General features: G+C 42.4%; 1 protein-coding gene across 2 annotated transcripts in view; it reads right to left on the bottom strand.

The window, feature by feature from the left end:
• Window positions 1–22,684, bottom strand: part of Api5 (apoptosis inhibitor 5) — a 25,202-nt gene extending 2,518 nt beyond the window's left edge. For both annotated transcript variants that reach the window (XM_050147052.1, XM_050147053.1), the window contains exons 1-13: window positions 22,467–22,684; window positions 14,449–14,610; window positions 12,699–12,792; window positions 12,183–12,248; window positions 11,556–11,707; window positions 10,458–10,664; window positions 9,824–9,928; window positions 8,668–8,757; window positions 7,535–7,716; window positions 6,620–6,713; window positions 6,129–6,185; window positions 4,543–4,619; window positions 3,966–4,102 (exon numbers count right to left, since the gene is read on the bottom strand). In XM_050147052.1, the coding sequence (XP_050003009.1) occupies window positions 3,966–4,102; window positions 4,543–4,619; window positions 6,129–6,185; window positions 6,620–6,713; window positions 7,535–7,716; window positions 8,668–8,757; window positions 9,824–9,928; window positions 10,458–10,664; window positions 11,556–11,707; window positions 12,183–12,248; window positions 12,699–12,792; window positions 14,449–14,610; window positions 22,467–22,535 (1,492 nt within the window). In that variant the 5' untranslated portion in view covers window positions 22,536–22,684. The remainder of the gene's footprint in view (window positions 1–3,965; window positions 4,103–4,542; window positions 4,620–6,128; window positions 6,186–6,619; window positions 6,714–7,534; window positions 7,717–8,667; window positions 8,758–9,823; window positions 9,929–10,457; window positions 10,665–11,555; window positions 11,708–12,182; window positions 12,249–12,698; window positions 12,793–14,448; window positions 14,611–22,466) is intronic.

Below are 22,684 nucleotides of genomic sequence, written 5' to 3'. Positions count from 1 at the left end.
ACACTGGCATTCACGGTAAGTGCAGGTTTAGTGCTGAGCCTTTCTTTCATGGGCTCTATGAGCTCCCCAGAACTGTCAGAAAGCTGTGTGTTACACACACATATATTCTGAGTGAGCGTAGTACATCTTTTGCTGAAAGTCAAGGCACACAGGAGAACAAGATCATGAAGAATTAGCTCAAAAGACTCTCTCCAGTGAAGAAACTGTCTGTTCTGTTCATCGTGGGCAAATGAAATCAGTCTGTGTTGCACTTCTACACTGCAGCAATAAAGGCTGGCATTTATCTTTCTGATCCACAATTTTGGTGTCTTGAAAAATACCTTTTAGGTCAATTTTACAATCCATTTTAAAATTTTTGACAATATTGCTTATCAGATGGTTTTCTGATGAAATCTCTCCTTTTCCCAAGAAGAAAAAGTAATTCAATCTGAGACAGAAAACTAACTAGACTTCTCCAATCTAGTCAATACCTCTCTCCCTCTCCTTCCCTTCCCTTCCCTCCCCTCCCCTCCCCTCCCCTCCCCTCCCTCCCTCCCTCCCTCCCTCCCTCCCTCCCTCCCTCCCTCCCTCCATCTTCCTCCCTCCCTTCTTCCTCCCTTCCTTCTTTTCCTTTTCTTTTTAGTGTCAACTTCCTCCTTTTCTCTCTTCTTGTTTTTAAAGATAACGTGAAATCTTAAAGCATTTTAATTATCAAAGTTCAAAAAATTTTTGATGAAATTTTAGTATTTTACTCTGTGTTCCCTCAGCATCTTTGTAGTCAGTAGCAGACATTCTTGCTCCCCAACTTTGGGTCAAAATAAGAGCATTTTAAGAAACCCATCTTAGTTGATACACAATGTTGGGGTGAGCTGCTTGTTCATCCTGGCTGCCCGGAACTGAAATAATCACACAGAAACTGTTATTAATTAAAACACTGCTTGGCCCANAGCTTTGGATGTTCTGGAACTTGTAATATCTATCTATCTATCTATCTATCTATCTATCTATCTATCTATCTATCTATCTATCTATCTATCTATATCAAGCTGGTCTTGAACTCAAGAGATCTGTCTATCCCTGCCTCCTAAGTGCTAGAATTAATTAAAGGTGTTTACCACCATACCCCACTTTTATTTATTGAGACCGAATTTTATTTCTTGCAGATTTTAAAATTAAAATATAATCACATCCTGGTTTACTGGCAAACAAGCTAAGGTGTTACATTTTCTGCATTTCTTCTCGAACTTCTATCAGGCACACAGAGTTCTATGAGACAAAAATCTTTGTGGAAAATCATAGTAGGCATGTGACTGCCCAAGTGAAGAGGAACTTTTTAATGTACTGTGCAAAAAAACTCATGGCTACTTTCATTCATGCTATATACACTCTCATATCATCTAAATGCTGATTTTCTGATTAGTACAGATAACACATTAAGTCAAATTATCAGAAGATAATATCCAAGGTAATAAAACAATGGAGACTCTTTTCTGTTTGCAAAATGCTATCAAAAATATTATCTGAGGTTCAATCTCCAGGCCCTTGCCCGGACTCGCATTCGGTACAGCTTCGCGCGAACTGTACCGAGGGTGTAACACCAAAACCGGGTGCTACAATTGGAGGCCCCAGCGAAATCGGGAAGTAGGGAATCCCTGAGAGGTCGCCCTCGGGAAGACTGGCCAGCAAGGTAAGAAATTGTGTGGCGAGGGTGAATTGGGATAGGGGAGCAGGGAAGCACATATCTTAGTTAAAAGAGCCACCTTAGTGTTGGCAAGAGACTGGAACCTAGAGTGGCTCCCAGGAGCCCAAGGCTATGTCCCCAGTTAGTCCCTTGGGAAGCTGAGGATAGGGAACCTGAACTGACCCTATCCTATAGCATTACTGACGAATATCTTTCATATCACCATAGAACCTTCATCTGGTGATGGATGGAGATAGAGACAGAGACCCACACTGGAGCACTGGACTGAGCTCCCAAGGTCCCAATGAGAAGCAGATGGAGGGAGAACACGAGCAAGGATGTCAGGACCACGGGGGGTGCACCCACCCACTGAGACAGTGGGGCTGATCTATTGGGAGCTCACCAAAGCCAGCTGGACTGTGACTGGAACAGCATGGGATAAAACCGGATTCTCTGATCATGGCGAACAATGAGGACTGATGAGAAGCCAAGGTCAATGGCAAGGGGTTTGGATCCTACTTCATGTTCTGGCTTGGTGGGAGCCTAGCCAGTTTGGATGTTAACCTTCCTAGACATGGAGGGAGGGGGGAGGACCTTGGACTTTCCATAGGACAGGGAACCATGACTGCTCTTTGGATAGGAGAGGGAGGGGGAGAGGAGTGGGGGGAGGGGGAGAAGAGAGGGGGGAGGGGGAGAAGAGTGGGGGAGGGGGAGGGAAATGGGAGGCTGGGAGGAGGCGGAAACTTTTTTTTCTTATTCTCAATTAAAAAAAAAAATATTATCTGAGGCTCCTAAGAGTTCTGCTATCCCTATTTTTCAGATAAGAAGCAAAGAGATGCATATTTATATCCAGTTAGATAAATACCATTCAATATAGCCCCTAAATAAGCCTTTAAGAGTTCATTTAATGCCGTGAAGTAGTGGTGCAAGTCTTTAAACTCTGGAGGCAAAGGCAGGTGGATCTCCAAGTTCAAGGCCAGCCTGGTCTACAAAGCGAGTTCCAGGACAGCCAGAGCTGTTACACAGAGAAACCCTGTCTCGAAAATAAAAAAACAACCAAACCACCAAGAGCTCATTTCCATAGGAGAGTTCTTTTCTCAGACTAAAGCTGGCTTTCTTCAATAGAGGGATTTACTTAATGTCACCATTATGTCACTTGGAAACAGAATCGAATAGAAAGTAAAATATGGCTCAGAATATACTTAAAAAACAATACTGTAGATATTTAGCAATCAAAATCAATCACATTAATGTTTGGTTGCTATTGTTATGATGTTGCTGATACTGTTATCATTGAGACACGCGCTAGTGGCTCAGGCTGACCTCAAACCTTCTATACAGATGATGACCTTGACTGCCTCTCTAGAGTTGGGGTTTCTAGTATTAAGCTTTTCCTAAACAAAAACGGGGCTGGGTGGGCTACTTCTGCTCATTGTGACTCTGGCTTGCCTTGAACTTATGATCCTCTATCTCACCCTCCTGAGCACTGGGATTATAGGTATATGTCATTATGCCCCATGTGTTCTTCATTCTGTTTTTTCTTTTCTTTTTTCTTGGTTTTTCAAGACGAGAGTTTCTCTGTTTTACAGTCCTGGCTATCCTGGAACTAGCTCTTGTAGACCAGGTTGGCCTCGAACTCAGAGATCCACTTGCCCCTGCCTCCCAAGTGCTGGAATTAAAGGTGTGCGCCACCACCACCACCTGGCCTGTTCTTCATTCTTTCAAAAAAGGACTTATATTGGGAAAAGCCAGTAAGAGACAGACTTCATTACTGATTCTATAAGCCTTCAAGAGAATGGACAGGTGGGAAGTTCTCCTAGCCAAGGGGGAGTAGAAAGTAGTGGCAGGAAGTTTGCATTTTGGGCAAAAGAAGGCAGTATAACAGCAGCCTCACAATGCTCTACCCCCTACCCCCGTTTCTATGGCTTCTCTTCCAACTAGCAACAGAAAACCTGAGTATTTTCAGCAACAGGCTGACAAGTCCCAGAGACCCTCTAGGCCACATTTGCCAGAGTTGTATCGTTCCATTCATGGAGAGTAAACATGGAAGTAAACAACTTCCTGGTTCCTATAACTACAGCAGGCATATTTTCCTTTTCAAGTGCTTAGGTGTCACATGTTGGTTCAGTGAGCCCACAAGAGTTATAGAGAAATGGGATTATTTCCCCAGTGGCTCCCTTTTCCAGGCTAACTCAAGAAAAGCAACCTAACAGAACTATGATACTATATATAATTCACAATTAAAAGCATGTACCACTTTCTACCTAATCTCTTGGACTGCTTGTACCCAAACGAAAACGCTCACCATAATTAAAGTTGCCCAAATTGCTGCTGTACTTCCCACTGGGAGGATTATAAATCTGTCTGGCATCCCTTTTTGGTCCGCCTGGAGATTTCTTGGGTGGTGAACCTGAACTTGTATCTTCACTGGTTCTCTTCTGCCTATAACAGTGGGAAAAGCAATAGTTAAAAAGCACTGTATTATGCCAAAAGCTACAACACAGTCCTAAATTATCCTGTGAGCTAAAGAGGACAGTCACATAAGAAAGTAAACAAAGTTCCATACTATCAGAGTAACTGTTGGGTTATACAGTTATACGGGAATTACCAAAGGGCATTCACATTACTTGAAACGTGGTTTTAAAGACATATGCAGTGTTGACTGTGCAAACCTATCAACAAAGTCTAGTAATGTGATAGGAAACATAACCAAGCACTCCAGGGCTGTCACTACCACCCTCTCTTGTAAAGCCCTGGCATGAGCCTTGTACTTTAAATCCTCTTTCTGAACATCATATTTTAACAATTTCTTGAGAATCATTTCACTATCAGTGTACTCAGGATTTGTGTACTCTTGAATCTCTTTAAAACCCGTTTCTTACCCAATCTCAACTTTCTGTACAGGTTTCCAGGACAATGTTACTGTGCTCTTATAAGAAGGAGGAATGTGGAAGAGATCCTGGAGAGACAAAAACAAGAATCAGTCAAGACTTCTAATGGATGTGCTAACGTTAGAAAATACTGGGCGAGGAAGGGGGCAGGAAGATTTTGGTTTTTTGAGACTTCTCTGTGTAGCCCTGGCTGTCCTGGAACTCACTTTGTAGACCAGGCTAGCCACAAACTTAAGAGATCCACCTGCCTTTGCCTTCTAAATAATGGGATTAACAGCGTATGTCACCACCTCCTGGCTAGAAGACACATCACATTTTAAATAATGGTTTTGTGTGAGGCCCTGGGTATAATATAACAATGAAAAAGAAAATGTGAGCTGGGTGGGGCTCAGAGAATCTACTAGACTGGCTAGCCAACGAGTTCCAGGGGTTCCTGTCTCTGCCTCCCCAGTGCTGGCATTACATGCACACACACTTTGCTTGACTTTTTACATGGGTACTGATTGAACCCAGGTAATAAATAGTAGTATACACACACACACACACACACACACACACACACACACACACACACACACACTAAAGCTTTGAAAGGAGTACGTTAGGGCTGGGTGTTGAGGAGGGATGGTTTCACTTCGTTGGGCAGGTCTATCTTGAACTTGCAGCCATTCTCCTGCCTCTACCTTTTGAGTGGTAGAATTATAAAGCATACCACACATTCACTGACTCTGCTCTGATGCCTTTTCACGCCTTATCCTAGCACCGTGACACGCATCCTCCATGTCTAACGACACTGTCGTTTTCTCTGGATAAAAAGCACTTTTTTATATATTAGTTGACAGCATACTTGTCCTCACTGTCAGGCTTTATGCTCTGGCTTTATTTAGGAAAAAGAACAGGAGGGTAATTATAACTTAAAGGCAAGGTACCACTAGCCTGCAGCACAGAAAAATCAAATGAATTACACAGATAAAGAAGGCCACAGGAAAACATTTCATGTGCTGCACAGCACTGCCCATTTTATTACAACAGGCAATGCCAAGTTTCACTGACTTCAAAAGGACCCGATAACATTAAGATCACCAGAACTGGGGGCTGCAGAGATGGTTCACTGGTAAAAAGCACTGGTTACTTTGCCAGAGGACCTGGGTTCAATTCCCAGCACCCACATGGCAGCTCACAATTGTCTGTAACTCCAGTTCCAGATCATGCAAACACCCTCACCCAGACACCATGTAGGCAAAAAGCCAATGTGCACAAAATATGAATACATCATTCTTAAAAAAAAAGTCAAGTCTTCAAAACAAAACAAAACTAACACACCAGAACTTTAAGCTACTGAAATTTTTAAGTCTATCTCTATTTGCTGACTGCTTTGCATGGCTCTCTCATCTTTTCCAACCTTTTAAATTCAGGTTAGCTCAAGAAATATCACTTAGTATTACAAAGAAGCATAAAGTTTTTAAAAATCGGAAAGCAAATATTAGGAAGGAAATGACATCTCCCCATTGCAGACACACAGAAAACCTTTTGCACTGACTCTAGTTAGCTGGCAGGTCAGGGAGAAAGGGACTTACCTTAATTAAAACATTGATATTATTTGTTATTTTCAAGGCAACGACTTTTATCTTGTTCTGTATGTAAAGGGAGCAGAAAATTAAAAATCAGTAAGTTCTGTGTGTACATCCCATTCTGCATGCAACCAGATTCACATCGCTAGGTAGAGAATTTCTAGGCAGAGGTTTAAATCTATACAGAATGTGTTTTTGTTTTTGTTCCTTCCCCATTTCTCATACTAAGCAAATCAACCATGCTTCTTTGGCAGGCTAGAGAAAGGACGACCTGCAATTCATATGATAAACACACAGGGCATATAGTTTTTAAGAATCATCTTAAAGGAAACCAGTATAAACTAAAGGAAGTTTAATGAAAACTGGAAAGTGTCGTTAGGAGTGCGATGAAGCTGGCTTTTATTATGAAGATCAGGGAGACCCAAATCCTAGCAAGGACCCACAAAGTCTGTCATAGGACTGACAACTTTTGTGTCATCAGCCACCAGCATTCTTACCTCCTCGGTTTTTAAGGCCTCGCCTGTTTTACCCTGGAGAGCCAATCGAAGTTGTCTGATATAAACCTGAAGGCCTCGAGCAAAGTATTGCAACCTAAATGACAAAGTATTTAATCAGTAATTCATCACTTCAATTTTGTTCTTAAATAATCTACTGTCGCAGAACAATCCACAGTGCAAAAAAAAAAAAATGGCTACAAGAAACAAACAAACAAAAACGGCACTTTCTTAAGTAGTTTGTTTCTGATCAAGTATCTCATCAAGCATTTGATGCTGAGATGGATACTCGCTATGCTGTTCAGGCTGGCTTCTACTGTGCCCAAGTGATTATTAAACCTTAGCTTCTTGACTATAGAGTCTGTGAGCCATGATGCCTGTACGATCATAGTAAACCACTCCCAGGGGAAAATTAGAGTTAGCAGGTGACAGTGAGGCTCAAGCACTGCAAATGTAAGATGTAGGTTTGTTAATGGAATGACTATTGAAAGTATCCTATGAAAACCAGTCATAACTTTCCTAGCACTGCTGCTCCACCACTGCTGCACATCATCGGCTGCAGACACAGGTATCCGATACCTCCTAGGTGCTGGGCATTTGACTAGCTTACTCACATTGCTACGGTCATTCAAATATAACAGATGATGAGAAAAATTTAAGGAGTAGAGTGGTTGCCCAAGGTAATGGGGCAAGTGAGAAGAATCAGAGTTCATTTGTTTGAAAGTTCCCTTCCCACCAGACATCTGCAATGTCACATCTGTGAAATGCTACAAACATGTGTCTTCTGGACTCTCATCCTATTCCACTACATAAAGAAGAATGGGGAGAATCAGATATTATAAAACACAATCAAAACTAAAGGAGCTTGGAGATTTTTCCATCTTTGCCAAGGACTAAACTACTTCTATCATTTATTACCTGATTTTGAAATCTTTGAGCTTTTCTGCATTCAGTTTGGCTGTTAAGAAATCTGGAAGTTTTCGGCCCAATTGGTGAAAACTGTATAATAAACATTCCACATAACTGAACTGCAGCTTGGGTTCTTCATTGCCAGCGTTCTCTCCATTTTCTGCTTCTTCTGGAGGAAGAGGCATATACTCCTAAGACAGGAGAGATCAGATGTTTGCAGTATGTTCTAAAGCCTCTTGTTATAAATACCCATGTAATCCTAAGGTGTGGCTGTAAGACATGGAACACTAAAAACAGACTAGAATTGAGCTAGGACCTATTGGACCAATGCTCTGGCACATTAGCTATCATTATTAACCTATGTTACAGCTGCTACTATTAATAACAAACATGGAAATAGATAACTTTAGGCACTAGGTACCAAAGTTCAGAGATAAGATTCAATGTACACCAAGACTTTATAATCTTAATGAATTAAAAAAAAGTATTTCCTGAAGTCCATACTCTTTACACTGAGAGTGTGACACAGACATTCAATATCAGCCTTACATCAACCGGTCTACCCCACAAAGTCTGGAAATAGCAGATGTTCAATGTCTCCATATATGCCAAGGGCCTAAGGCTTACCTCTGGTCATTTATGTAACTGCCCACATCAAATACAAGAGTCACTCAATGATGCTGACAATGATTTTTATCAGATGGCCTATTTTCTCCACAATTACAACTTAACTGACAGACTATTTCCTGCTTGCTAAAGCTACTTGGCCTAAGGCAGCTACCTAGTTGGTGGCCTGGAACAAATGACCTTCCCATGCCAGCTACAGCTACAGTTTGTAGACTATTTAGCACAATCAGAAGAATCAGTGATTCTTTTTCATGGACATATCATTTTGATTTGGGAGCAAGGGGATGATCTAGTTTCTAAATCATGGGTGATCTTTACGCAAAGCATCAACATCAGGAAATGCCAAGATCCAAAGAGACTTCCTTACAGGAGGAAACATGAGGCCTGGGCACTCACTAGAATTAGTGTTCAAAGTACATTTCAAAAGCAAGTTCTTACCATGTCAAAATGAACAGTAAATGAAGTCTTTAAGGTTATAAACGGACCACCCCACAAGGAAAGAAGAAAGCTCTTACCAGTAATTTATCAAATAGTTTTCTTAAATTTGTTTCTAGTTTTTCCATGTCACCACAAAATGAACTCATCTCGGCTAACAATTTTAATACCTAAAACATACAAATTTACCATTAGAACTATTTTTAAATGAGCAAGGGCTATGGATTGAGAGTGATTCTGTACACCTTTAAAAGATTGTGCTTATCTTCAATTATGCTGTTCAGAATCATGTTAGAACTGGAAATGTCCCTAGAGATGAAATGTTACAATTAAACATTCAAGAAAATGAAGGCCCTTAGTACAGTCAAGAGGTCCGTTTCTGAGCAAACCCAGGACCCCTAATTCCCAAAACATCTGTGGGAAGCAAGAATACCCATGACCCTTTCTACTATAGGCTTATACTGACAGTGTTAAGTATACTGAAAATTAATAAATACATTAAACCACCAAGCATCACTTAGAATGTGTAACAGCAGCCAGTCTCTCAAATTTAATTAGGGTGGGTTCTTACTAATTACTGAAGTTAGACTTTAGTACTATCTGAAAATGCTAGTAACTGCCAGCATCTGGAAGTTCATCCTGTTCCCTCCAATCTCAGATTAGCCTAGGACATCTGAAGCAATATATACCCATATTCCCTGTTCTAGAGGATGTTGAAGGAAATGGTGTGCATTCCAGGTTTCAGTCAATTCACCACCACTATGGTGTGACACAGTGTGACACAGGAGTACAAAGAAATGCTGGAGGAGTGACACAGTAAACACACGAAACAACAGATGCCACAGAACTGTGTCTGTACAACTGAGATCCAAAGCAAGAGGCTGCTCGCTCCCCTGGAGGACAGGCTTGGTAGCAAAAACCTTTACCTGCTTGAACCATCCCACTGGCCCAATCTAGGTTAACTAACCGTCTGGCAAACTGTCATGAATTAAGTACCTTATTTAAAAATATTTAGGCTTCAAAGGCATAAACTCCATTCAGTGCTGTCCCACCGCAGCAGCTATAATGGGATCCATAAATCACTCCTATGCAATTAATTCTGACCTAGGAGATTACTGGCTAGCACTGCCAGACATTTCAATTACCCCTTTGGAAATTAGATCTAAGCCAGTGAGTCACATTTCTACTGAAATATGGGAAAGCTTTTTGGTACTGAAGGCAGGAATATTCTCTTACCTCCAACTGTATATCAAGACCCTCCACTGGGGTAGTCAGGGTACTGAGATTAGGGAGCACTTGCTCACAGAAATATGTCACAAACCTCGTAGAATGGACATTTTTCTGTAAAAACAATGCAAAAACAAAAGTCACAAAACAAAAAGTCTCTTTTTCAAAGATTATAATAGTAAGTAGACTGCCATTTAAAAGTGTGAACACGTATCCCACCATTATGTGACCTTCCTTGCAAGGTCTCCTGGAACACTGGGACGTGGATACATCTTGGATCTCCCTTTTCACTCTCTAGTGCTTTAGTGCTGGATTTACACACCACATGGTATTACATACTGTCCTTACTGTCTCCCAATAAGGACAGATCCTTTATGGCTTTCAAAGTAAGGCATACACATCTCAGAAAACTCATCCAAGGGAAACAAAGCTGGAGACAGAATGTAAGTTCTCACACCTCTCAAAGTTTCTAAGCAGCCCCTCAGGGCTACTTCTTGCTGCTCTGGGTTCCTACAGTGTCACTTTGCTTCTACGTGCTCCACTACACTAAGAATGCTTTCGTGCAAAAGTCTGGGGAATGTTTAAGTAAATATGGACAGAGTTAAGAGTAACCCAAGTATCAGCTATGTGGAACAAAGCTCACAGAGAAGAGTGGCACGGCCTGCCGGGTGCACTGCAGGAGCCTGTCCACACAGTCGGGGTCTGAGGGGCTGAAGGTCTGCTCCAGGTCAGCCTGTTCCGCTACCAGCTCTACCAGCTGCTGTCTTCCGCTCACTGTCTGTAAGCTTTTTAACCCAGACAGTATCTTCATGAACAGAACAAATTCTTCACCAGTCACATCTTCCAGGACCTGAAAAAAAAAAGTAATTCAGAAGAACAGCATTTTTATTAGTAGGAGGGGCAGAGGAAGGGGAGGGAGAAGGAAGGAGGAATGGAGAGAGGGAGGGAGGGAGAGAGAGCGCTTAATAGCAAGAGTGGCATTATTTCAGTTACATCCTAATGCTTCTGTATGACAAAAGGATAAGTTTTAAGTTCAGAGGAAGGGGAAGCTGTATTCTCTAAGAGGACCAAAATTATTCTAAAGAAAAATTTTCTTTTTTGACATATAAAGCACCACAAACACATAGAACTTCTCAGATTTACAGTATAACTCAGATCAAAATTTCCAAAATGAGTAAGAAAAATACATAAAAATGTTTCTGGTGAGGGTGGGGAGTGATAGAAATGATTAAGCAATTCTGTCCTATTGTGTATTTGTAAGTCTCTACTGTCCAGGAGTGCTCATTAAAATGCTAAGCACGTCTTAAGAACTTAAGCTATGGCATTACTAGGGTATGTAAGGTACTGCCTACTTGCTTCACATAGACCAACATGGTGGAAGTCTGTTTACTGCCACAGCAACAAGTTAAGCAGCTCATACAAATGCTTTTATACTTTTGAAAGATTTTACAGGCAGCAAGGAAAAAATCTGTTTCCATTATTTCACTATGCTATTTCATTTTAAAATGCTCCAGAATACTCTTACCATCTCAAGATGGGAAAGAAGAATAAGGAGCCATTAGTATTGCACCACCAAGGATTTCAAAGTGATCACACCCTTTAGATTAGTCTGAGTCATTAAAGTGTGTGAAGGAGTTTTGGTAAAAGCAGGTAAAGAACACTTTTGCAGTGAGACACGTCTCTCATGCACACCCAACACTGACAATTACCAGTGAATCTCAAGGGGACTGCAACAACAGACCTTTTTTGATTCAGTGAGTATGAGCTCTTCAACTTCCTTAGTTAGCACTTCATCTGGGAGCGTCTTAAGTTTCGTGGACAGGAATTTAATTGCTCTTTCTCTAACAATGTCTTCTCCTTGAAGAATCTGGCTAAATAAACCACCTAATGTTCCTGTAAAGCAAAAGAGCAACTGTACAGTGTGAAGCGTTTACATTTATCTCATCATTGTTCAAATGAGGAATAAATACCCTGATACTATCAATGCTGGCCAAAGTCAGTCTGAAATCTTTACAGCTCAAACCAGAAGGCCACATGCTTGGCTCCCAGGGCATCAGCTTGAGTATGACTGGCATTTCGTTCCAACTATATCCATAAAGTCCAAGTATTTTGGGAAAATTCTTTAAAGTTGCCAAAGGAACTCTTCCAACACATTTTGAGGGGAAATTTGAACGGTTTTATTTATTTATTTATTTTATAATTACTTCTTAGTAATTTTAAGTAGTACTTAGTAATTAGTCCCAAACAACTAAGCTGGGAGGCCCCTTTTCAGAACAGTCATCACTTTTATGAAAAAGACCCGAGTAAAGCCCAGGCCTCCAGGTTTCCTAAGACTCCAAGCATAATTCAGAAATAGAACTGGCTTTACCTTTTGCATCCATCTTAAATATACTTAATAGCGCATTGTTCACCAAGTTAAATTCTGCAGAGTCATCTGGGGAGAGAACAGTAACATGATGAATAAAGGATAAACTTAAAATAACACCTTCATTTTCAAAGTTAAGATTCAACAGTTTCACACAGGTGATGGAACAACCTACGGCCACTAAGCAACTCTTTCAGAGGATCGGGGACACATCAGTCCTTTACAGCGGCAGAGAACATCACGGGGCAGGCCTGGGACAGCACCCAGGAAACAGGTGAAATGATAATGTTACAAGTCTGAAGAGAAGCCTACCATTATGCCTTTATAAACACAATTTTAAACAAAACAAGTCACAGACTCAGAAGTCAGTGAGTTTCATAACACTGAATGAAAGAAAGAAGTTCCACGTCATCTGGCTGAGGCGGGGCCTCGGTGCTCATTGCCCATGCTTGGCAGAGTCAAGAACAGCACCTATTCCAGAGGATATTGACATGCAAAGGTGAATAAGGAACCTCTCACCTGTCTGCAGAAGCTGGGTCAGTATATCTGCTACTCTTGGAAGATTCTCTCCTGTGGCAAACTGAGGCAACTCTTTAATGGCTTGGCGTCGTATCTGAGCATGATTTCAAACAAACAAAAATTAACTAAAATGGCTTCATCATAAAAAAAGCAATGACAAACTCATCGTTTAAGACAACTGAAACCATATTAAGAAACCATATTAAGGAGCACATGAATCATAAAATGCAAGATGCTTTTTCTTAAAATACTTTAATTACTGTGTACCTTTGTGGAGGATGGGAAGGGAAGTACATATGGCTCAAATACACACGTGGAGGTCAGAAGACAACTTTGTGAAGTTGGTTCATTCTTTCCACCTTTACATGGGTCCTGATTTGAGGACCTAACTTATGTTAGGCTTATGTATAAAGCCATCTCACCAGCCATAAAGATGAGCTTTTTTATTTTTTTTCAAAACAGGGTTTCTCTGTAACTTTGGGGCCTGTCCTGGAACTTACTCTGTAGACCAGACTGGCCTCGAACTCACAGAGATCTGCCTGCCACTGCCAGGCTAAAAAATTTTTTTGGTGGGGCGGGGGGAGATTTTTACTTTTACCCCCCCCCCCCCCCCCCCCCCCCCCCCCCCCCCCCCCCGTGTGTGTGAGCATGCGTGCGTGCGCTACTACACAGAAAGGACAAAGACAGAAGAGGACACTGGATCCAATGGAACTGAAGTTAGAGGCCACTGTGAGCACCAGTGGGTGTTGCAATAGGGTCTTTAGAAGGGCAACGGGTGTTCTTAATTGCTGATCCATCTTCCTGTTTCTAACAGTTTGAAAAACAATTTGCCCTGTTTGTTTTTGAGACATGATCCGGCTATGTTGCCAAGACTGGCCATAAACTTCTTGGCTTAAGGGATCCTCCTGTCTCAGCCTCCTGAGTAGCTGGGACTAAGATACATGCCACTGGCTCAGTTTAGTATTCAGGTTTCACAGAATAAATAAGACAAATGCAGCTAGAAGGGATATTAAATACTGGACTGCAGCAGAGAGTTCATTGGTAACAAACCTGCTTGTATGGGACTTGTATATACAACTGTTGGGCTGTGACTTTTAGGTATGTTAATATACTGTTCCTTTAGAACAGCAACCATGACGGAGTCCTCACCAAGAATTATTTTAGGGCCTTCTATAATGACTACTTAATTTGAATTAAAAAAAATTCCAATTTACTAGCTCTTCCATCAAAAATGATTCAGAGTTTATATCTGTCATTCACTGCATGAAATGCTAGTGATTGATTGGTTTCATTTAGAAAGTTAAGAGCTAATAGCTGAAAAAATTTTAGAAGCCTACACCAGTAACTAGAAATGCTAATGATAAATTCTGAACCATGAGAAAAGGGTCAATGCTTAATCTGGTAATCAGTTACAAGTATTACAGTGACCAACTATTGTTTTGTGACACATATACTACACCTATCAGTACAAAAATTGCATTAACAGTCTAATATCATACAAAATATGAGTAACAATTTAAGATGTGAGCTACATTCCATTTTTATCAGTGGATAATTAAAAAGCAAAACAAAAAATTTTTATTCCATGCATTTTTTATAAATACAAAATAATAAACTTAGTATTTTTTTTGGTCTGGTATAATGTGACCATATTATGATAGCAGATTATGGACTGATCACTACTTTGATCATGTTACTCTTACATACACAAATACTAGAAAGCTTAATGAAGTGTCAGTCATAAACTTACTGACACATCTTCATCCTCACAGAGGTCTAATTGTGCATTGATCGCAGAATCAGCCAGTTCTGGGAAATGCTTAAAGAATTTTGGAATAAACTGAGCTGCTAATCGCTTTTCCTTGGTGCCGCCTTTCACACCATCCAGGATCACTTGGTAGGCATCTTTATGCTGGAAGGAAGACAAAAAGAAACAATACTTAAGAACTAGAAGCTACAGGAAGATTTACCACACATGCACAGATGCTTCCAATATTTAGAAACACTAGAGTTTTACACTAGTTCCAAAACTAGTGCTTAAATTGGACATGACCTTTTTTACTTTATTTCCCTATTCCCTACTGCCGAGTCTGTTTTATTTGTCAATTAGGAAAGAGGGAAATATGACCCTAATTTTAAGTAGAAAAAAGCAAGTAAGTTGCTCAATAGCTCAACATCCCGTCATTTAGTTATCACCAGGCCTTTTGACTCCGTCAGGCTTTTAAAAATGGAGAAAGGTATTAGAGAAGTCTCACAGCGGTGTTATATTTACTAAAAGATGCCTATGGCCAGGCATAGAGTAATGCTAGCTAGCATTCAGAAAGAAGGTGGTAAGTTTGAGACAGCCTAAGTTGCATAGCAAGACCTTATCTTACCCTGCCTCCCACCTACATGGGTTCTAATTAGCATCTTGAGGAAGTTGAAAGAAATCCATTTCTGAAATTCAGTAATTACTAATATAGAAAATAAAGCAGCATCTCTAGGAATCAGTGACTTATTATTTAGTGGTACTTTGAACTGCCAGCAGCATAAAATATTCCAAATAGTGCAAAGCTCTATCCACCTCTCTCCCAGCATGGCTATGGGTTCCATGTGAGTTCGAGGCCAGCCTGGTGTCTACAAGGTGAGTTCCAGGCCAGACAGTTCCACAGTGAGACACTGTCTCAAAACAACAGAAGCATTAACTTAAGTACTTTGTATATTCAGTAACCACAGTGGCCAGAAGAGCAGACCCTCTGAACTATAGCAACAAGACAGTTGTGAGCCATCATGTGGGTGCTGGGAATTGTACATGGGTCCTCACTTGGCAAGAGCAACAAGAGCTTTTAGTCACTGAGGCACCTGACCAGCCCAACTGTAAATATTTTTGATGCTTTTCTAAAACCATGTTTTGGTATGTTTTCAACAATAATAAAACAGAACTCTGAAGGTGCTTCTTCAAGAAAAATATAAGGTACAATTTGAATCAGTTTCATCAATGTATTCTACTGAAAGAACTGTGTGCATGGGTGGGGGGTGAGTATAGAATACAAGTAGGAAAGCATAAGGAAGCCCGGTCATTGATAAGCTAATTTAAGAATAAGAGTTTGAACAGAGGTGCCTTCTGGGCATTCGCAGAATGTGTAGGTTATTAAGTAAAAACCCAAGTCCCAGATGTGGGCTCCTTTCCTATGCATTCTTGGTGATAGACACCTCTATCACCAAACAAAACCGGTAATTGCCACTGTGGTTGGCTGCCCATCAGAACTAGGTAGTAAGACCTTACTGACGAAAATACTACATGCTCTGGTTGTGGGACACAGAGAAATCAGGCTGAAAATAAGCTGGACGCGTCATTCCCAATGGCCAGAATGTCTGAGGTACTCTGCAGGCTGCAGGGGGAGCCTTGTCAGCAACAGTCTTACTCAGCTATGCACTCTGACATGAGGCAAGATATGGAGAAACAGTGGTGATTCTGTTATGTAAGTAGGCAACTGCTTTCTGACTGGAACTGAGGCTCAATCCATATGAAGGAATTCACAGCTGGTACTGTAAACGTGGTCAGAAGGCCTGTGGCCAGAAAGGTCATAGAATGGACATGTGTTCATCAAACTGCCATCTAAATAATTATACTTATCTCATAGGTTAGTGCTGCTGCCAGCACTGCTGAGAGAAACTTGTTTGCAGTGGAGAAAGGAATGTCAGAGACTCTTAAGACGTCGAAGTACTGAGAATAAGTGACTGTTGCAAACACAGCCAAAGTGGGACATAGGCCATCCCCCTCCAGGCTCAGGGAACACCCAGAAAGGAAGACAGAAGAACAGCAGATTCCGAGGATGGAGAGCAGTGTTGCAGCATCCTCAATTTACAGCAGCTGTGATACCTGCCCAAGACTGGGCCAGCCAATGTCCTGACAGAGTGGGAGGAACTCATGAGACCACAGCCCTCCCTGCAGCCCCTCCCCGAGATCTCTAAGTATTTACTAGCTGCCAGGGGAGGGAAAGACATTTTCTTCAGTGGTGGAGGCACTAGCAAAGTACCCACGCTCTGTAAATAACCCCTCATCTATGCTCCTGTGTAATCTGGATCAAACTCCCTGGGTCATAAACAACAAAATTAAAACATGAAAGTAGGACTATCTGGAAAAAGGAAGGGGTCAGTAGAGAGAGTGAACAGGGTATGAGAAAAATACATTATGTACATATATAAAAAATATAATGAAACCACTATGTAAAATATACCAATAAAACAAAATTAGCTGCAGCAGCGATGTTCAAAACATAGGCAGTATACATGAACTGGTCAGAGACTAGGTGAAGGATGAGACTTTCACATAAATATATTTTTTGAGTAAAGAAAAGGACGAAGGGGCTGGGGTGCAGCTCAGTGGCGCCACCCTTGCCTAGCACACAGTAAGCACTGGGTTCCATGCCTAGCAGTGCAAAATAACCTCAAATACAACTGAACACTGAAAGAAAAAATGGTTTCAGCTAAACTATATTACTGCTTTCTTTTTTTTTTAATTTTTTTATTCTTTTTTTTTTTAAAAAAATTAAATATTTATTTATATATTATATATACAATAGTCTGTCTGCAGGCCAGAAGAGGGCACCAAACCCCATTACAGATGGTTGTGAGCCACCATGTGGTTGCCAGTAACTCAGGACCTTTCGAAGAGCAGGCAATGCTCTTAACCACTGAGCCATCTCCCCAGCCTTATTACTGCTTTCTTCCTTGACTCAAGAGTGTTTGCATTTATACTACTTAGGTTGCTAGTATTTTCATATACTTTTCAGAATTTGAAGTTGGTCCTTGACTGTAGTTTAATCATACAGAAAAAGCTACTAAAAGAGTGGTATTCCATGACCACAAGTCAGCAAGTCAAGCCTCTTCCACCCCAGGAGGCAATGCACAAATCAGAGCTTTGGGATTTATATAGCACCTCAGATTGGCCAGCTGCCAGTCTCTAACAGCTGTCTTGACACATGTGCCAAGGCAGCTTAGGAAGGTCAAAAGAAAACCTGAGGTAGTTGGTTCTTTCCTTCTTCCATGTAGGTATTAGAAACTATACTCCGGCTATCAGGCTTGATGGCAGGTGACATCTCTCCACGCTAGATAATAAGTTTTTACAGGGTAGAATATCACATGTAGTTCAGGCTAGCCCAAAACTTGTTATACAGTCTAGGCTGGCTTAGCGCTCCTCCTTCTCCCTCTCCCTCCAGAGTGCTGGGAATATGGAGGTTTCCACTAGACAAGTATTTACATTTTAAAATTAAGTTAAAATGTGAAATAAAGGTGGGTTACACATTGTTCTATCATGGCTACTTGGAGGCTGGAGCCAGAATGCAGTGAGGAGAGCCAGAGGAGAGGACCTGAAGGAGTGGAGTTGGAATGGGGGAGACACATGTAGTACCTGCAGTGACGGGAAAATGATAGATTCTGAGACAATAAGTTATTTAGAATTTATCACCTGCAATCTGCTTATTAGAAATGCAGATTCTCACCTGTCTATAAAATAAAGCTCTCTTCATTTATCAGTTAGACCTTGTAAATTTTTTTCCTTTTTTGTATCTATTTAACCTTAAGAAATTATTTCCTAGAAGATACAGTGCAGGGATTTAACACTTATCCCCACAACTTTATAATTCAGTAAAGGAATAAGAAAAATCTATACATGAAATAAAATGCAAACATGAAGTACTATTAATAAATGAAGAAAGAGTGACAAAGGATCTGGGCTGGAGAGATGGCTCGGTGGTTAAGACACTGGCTGCTCTTCCAGAGGGGAGATGGATTCCTAGCATCCACGCGGCGGATCATAACTGCTTATAGTTCCAGTTCCAGGCAATCTGATATCCTCTTCTGGAAAAACTCACAAAAAATAATAAAAATTTCATGGAAAAAAAAACTTCAAGAGAGAGAGAAAGGATCTGTTGTTGAGGGGAACTAGCTAATAAGATCTGGGGGAGGCTGGTGTCTGCGGAGACTGCTGCCTAGAAAGTGACTGCCACTTTCTAGTGCAAAACCCGCTGTCTGGGGAAGCTAGGCATGATGGTACTGCTTGTAATCCCGATGGAAGTAGAGGCAGGAAGATCCCTGGAGCTTGCTGCTCCAGGGCCCAGCGAGACTAGTTCAAACAAGGTGGAGAGCTCATGAGGAACACAGACATGACCTCTAGCCCCTCTATATGCATGTACACACATATGTGCCCACTGTGTCCTTCTAGGCCTGAGAGGACTTGTGTTTCCTTGTATTTGGGGGTTCTGCCCTGAAAGAGAGACCTAGAGAGGGAAAGAGTGGTTTGCAGTAGCAGAGCTGAAAAAAATCAAATTAAAGACAATAGATCAAAAACTGTCAAAGTCGGTTTCTGAATGGTCCACACAGCAATCTGCCAGAAAATGTAACTTGAAACTTTATTTTACTAAACACAAAAGGTATTTTCTCTTTCTGCAATGGTTTATGTGTCTCGGCTAGCACTTGCCTTTTGTTAGTTAAAACTGCAGCAACATCCTAAGCCCAGTATGTTTTTTTTGGAGAGCCTTTCCAGGCATCTTCTCTAAAACGGAAGAAGTACCACACAGACAGGACTCACTGTATTGGTTATGCGGCAGTCCGTGTCTTAACTGTGGTCACTACAGTGTCGTGAAGAGCTGACTACCCACTATCTACAGCCCTCATGCTGGGTCCCAAGGCCCAGTGCTTAGCACCTGGCAGATGCTCAAAAACAATACAGCATCCTTGAAATCGCCAGCACTCACCTGAGCCAGAAAAACTCTTCCTTCTCACTTTCTGGTTCTTAAGTGCTCTTCCCCTCTTCCCAAACAGCAGTTTGTCTCGAGAAAGCCATTTTTGCTCTCCTGAGGAGAGTTGTCAATTCAACATTTTTTTTTTTTTATCATAAAGATAACATAGGGGGGCTGGGGAGGTGACTCAGCAGGTAAAATGCTTACGATATGTATGATGAGGACCTGAGTTCAAACCCCAGAACCTACATAAAAGTTTGGCTCACACTGTGCACCTGTAATCCCAGCACTAGGGTGGCAGAAACAGAGGATTTCTGGGCTTGTTAGATAGCCAGACTGGCAGAAGGGGTGAACTCCAGATTCAGTCAGAATATGTCACAAAAAATAGGGTGAATGGTAAATAAGGAAAACACCTGATCTCAACATTGGCTGCCACATTGTGTGCACACAGGTATAAACACACGAATACACACACACACACACACTCAGCAAAAATGAAATTAAAAAATTAAATGATAACAGAGATCTATGCAACTCTCACTTCTCAAACCCAGGTCACACTGGGGCCTGGCACTTCATCAACCTATACCGTCTACAGTATTCCAAAGTCAAATGGAAAGTTAAAGAACAACTTACACATGTGTGGTTTCAGGCATTTCAGAAAAGGATACCTCCCCTTTCCACACAAATTGAACTTGGCTTCCATCTGCCCTAATGTACTCTAATAGGTGGTTGTCAAAAAATACTTTCCCTACTTCAGCAAAAAATCAGTGGGGAATGAGACAGCAGCAAGTACACAGTCTCTAAGTTTTCCCTGGAAAATTCCCAATTTATCTCTTTAGGAGAGCACCATTCTTGGATGTAGCAGTGGTGGCACACACCTTTAATCCCAGCACAGAGGCAGATGCAGGCGGATCTCTTTGAGTTCGAGAGCAGCCTGCTCTACAGAGCAAGTTCCAGCACAACCAAGACTACAGAAATAAACCCTGTCTCGAACAGCTAAACAACAAACCAAAAACAGACAAACAACAATAACAACAAAAACCCTGAAAACCTAAAAAAGAAGACACCATTCTAGAACCAGAAACGAATCCCTATTCTAGGCTCCATCCCTGGCCCCTCTTGCTGATGTGAGACAAATTTAACTTTTGGTAGAACAGTCAGCTACAAGCCTCTGTAGCACGATTAATAAAATTCAGCGACAGATACTGGGGTTCAATCTTAAAGTCAGAAAAGCAAAAAAAAAAAAAAAAAAAAAGCCAGCCACTGGCTCTTACCTCTACCTCAGTCTGAAATTGGAGATCCTAGTCAGGATTCCTCAGAATGAGACTGAGGGCTGGCTCCTCCTCCTTGATATTTCCTTCTAGTGCTGGGATTTAAGGCATGCAACAGCACTGCCCACCAGTTTCCATGGCAAACTAGTGTGGCTACTGGGATTAAAGATGTGTGTCACCACTGCCTCGTCTGTGAGGCTGACCAGTGGGGCTGCTTTACTCTCTGGTCTTCATGCAAGCTTTATTTATTAAAATACAAATGAAGTATCACTATACTCCTCCCTAACTCAGTTACAAACAACACCAACAAAAGCACGCTGGCCAAGGCTGCCATATCACTTTTCCTAGGAACAACGAATTCGTCTATGACTGACCATTGTATTTTCCATCTTATGTAGGAGGCAGAAAAAGTCTGCTTTACAAGGGGCCTAACAGTGTAACACATCTGTCAGGGTGAACCTTCACATTCTGACAATAAAGCCCCCACAAACATGAAAGTAGGGAAGGAAAACTGTGGGGGACAGCCATGATAAACTAAGTCTGGGCAGGTCACCCAAAAAACTGTATAGATAGAGACACCCGCCAGCGTATCTCAACAGGACACCCCAAGACAATGTCAGCCAATCAGGGGCCCTAAACCTCAGAAACCCCTCACCCCCAACCTCTACTACTATAAAAACCCAATTCTAATTGAGCTCGGGGCTCTCCGGGTATTCCAATACGTTGAACATGCGGAGAGACAGAGTCTGCAAACTTGATTAAAATAAAGGCACTTTGCTTTTACAGATGGGACTCGGTCTCCTTTGTTGGCTTTTGTGGGGACCCCGCGGATTTGGGCATAACAAAACCACTTGAAATTGGTACGTTCGCAATTCTGAGTTAAGTTCTAACACTCCCCTCTTCCCCGCAAACTTAGTAAGGTTCTACTAGAACTGCAGCCATCCCATGGGGCAGGAAGGACTTCTCCAAGGCTCAGCTCAAGGACGCTACGCTTTCTATGGTACGGGATGAGGACGCTGAGAAATCACTAAAGCGTCTACGCACTGAAAACGTGGACTTTTAAAACCTCTTGCCAGCCTGGCTTCTTTTTCCCAGAGGACAAGCACTTGACCTTAACAACTCAAGTTCAAAACAAAGCTTCAAGGCCTAGACGGGGAATTCAGCTGAGTCCTAAAAACTATGCCTGGGGGGAAATGAGCGGAGAGCACTTCTTAGAACATTCTTTTTGGGGCTTGGTCGCCTCCCTCTCCACAGCCCTGCCTGCGACTTTCTTCACAAAATTCTTCCAGTGAGAAACAACACAAAACGCTTGTCCTTTCCTCGCGCATCACTAGTCGCCGGGGGAGTACGAAGCTGCCACCGCGCCTCCAACGCCCGCCACAGCTGGGTGCCCGCCAGGCGCCCGAACGCGCAGGGAGCGAACGCCGCCGCCGCCGCGAGCTCCTATCCAAGTCCGGGCGGCAGGGCCCCGCCGGCGCGTTGCACCGGCCCTGTATCCTACTCTTTCTACATCATTCACAACTTCTGCCTCCAGAACCGACAATTTCGGTCTCTTGAGGAAAACTTTCCATTTCATCACAGTCCGGGAAATGCGAAAGGCGGCGCGGTTAGACGCGGGTCCCGGGAGACCGAGGGAAGGACGGACTGCGGGACCGCGCGCTCCCGAGCAGGCCGAGGCCGCGTTCCCGCCCCGAGTGCGCGCCCCGCGACGCGGCCCAGTGCGGCGGGAGCCCAACTCCCCGAGCGGCGGGCCCTCCAGGCCGCGGACTCACCTGGCCCACTTGCTCCGTGGCATCGGCGAGGATGCCGTAGTTGCGGTACAGCTCCTCCACCGTCGGCATGCTGAGCGCCAAGTTCCGGGCCCGCTCCCGCCGCCCAACACGTAGTCGGCGCCACCGCCGCCTCCACGGAACTTATCTAAGCCGTCGACCGCACTATTACGCCGGTAGTAGCCGCCGGGGCCGCCACCAGTCACCGCGCACAGCACGGC

The sequence above is a fragment of the Alexandromys fortis genome, unplaced genomic scaffold, assembly GCF_014885135.2.
Source record: "Alexandromys fortis isolate MF-2015 unplaced genomic scaffold, M_Fortis_MF-2015_v1.1 scaffold_12, whole genome shotgun sequence".
NCBI classification, from domain to species: domain Eukaryota; kingdom Metazoa; phylum Chordata; class Mammalia; order Rodentia; family Cricetidae; genus Alexandromys; species Alexandromys fortis.
The sequence above is the reverse complement of the archived record's forward strand: the minus strand, read 5'-3'. Positions and strand labels throughout refer to the sequence as shown.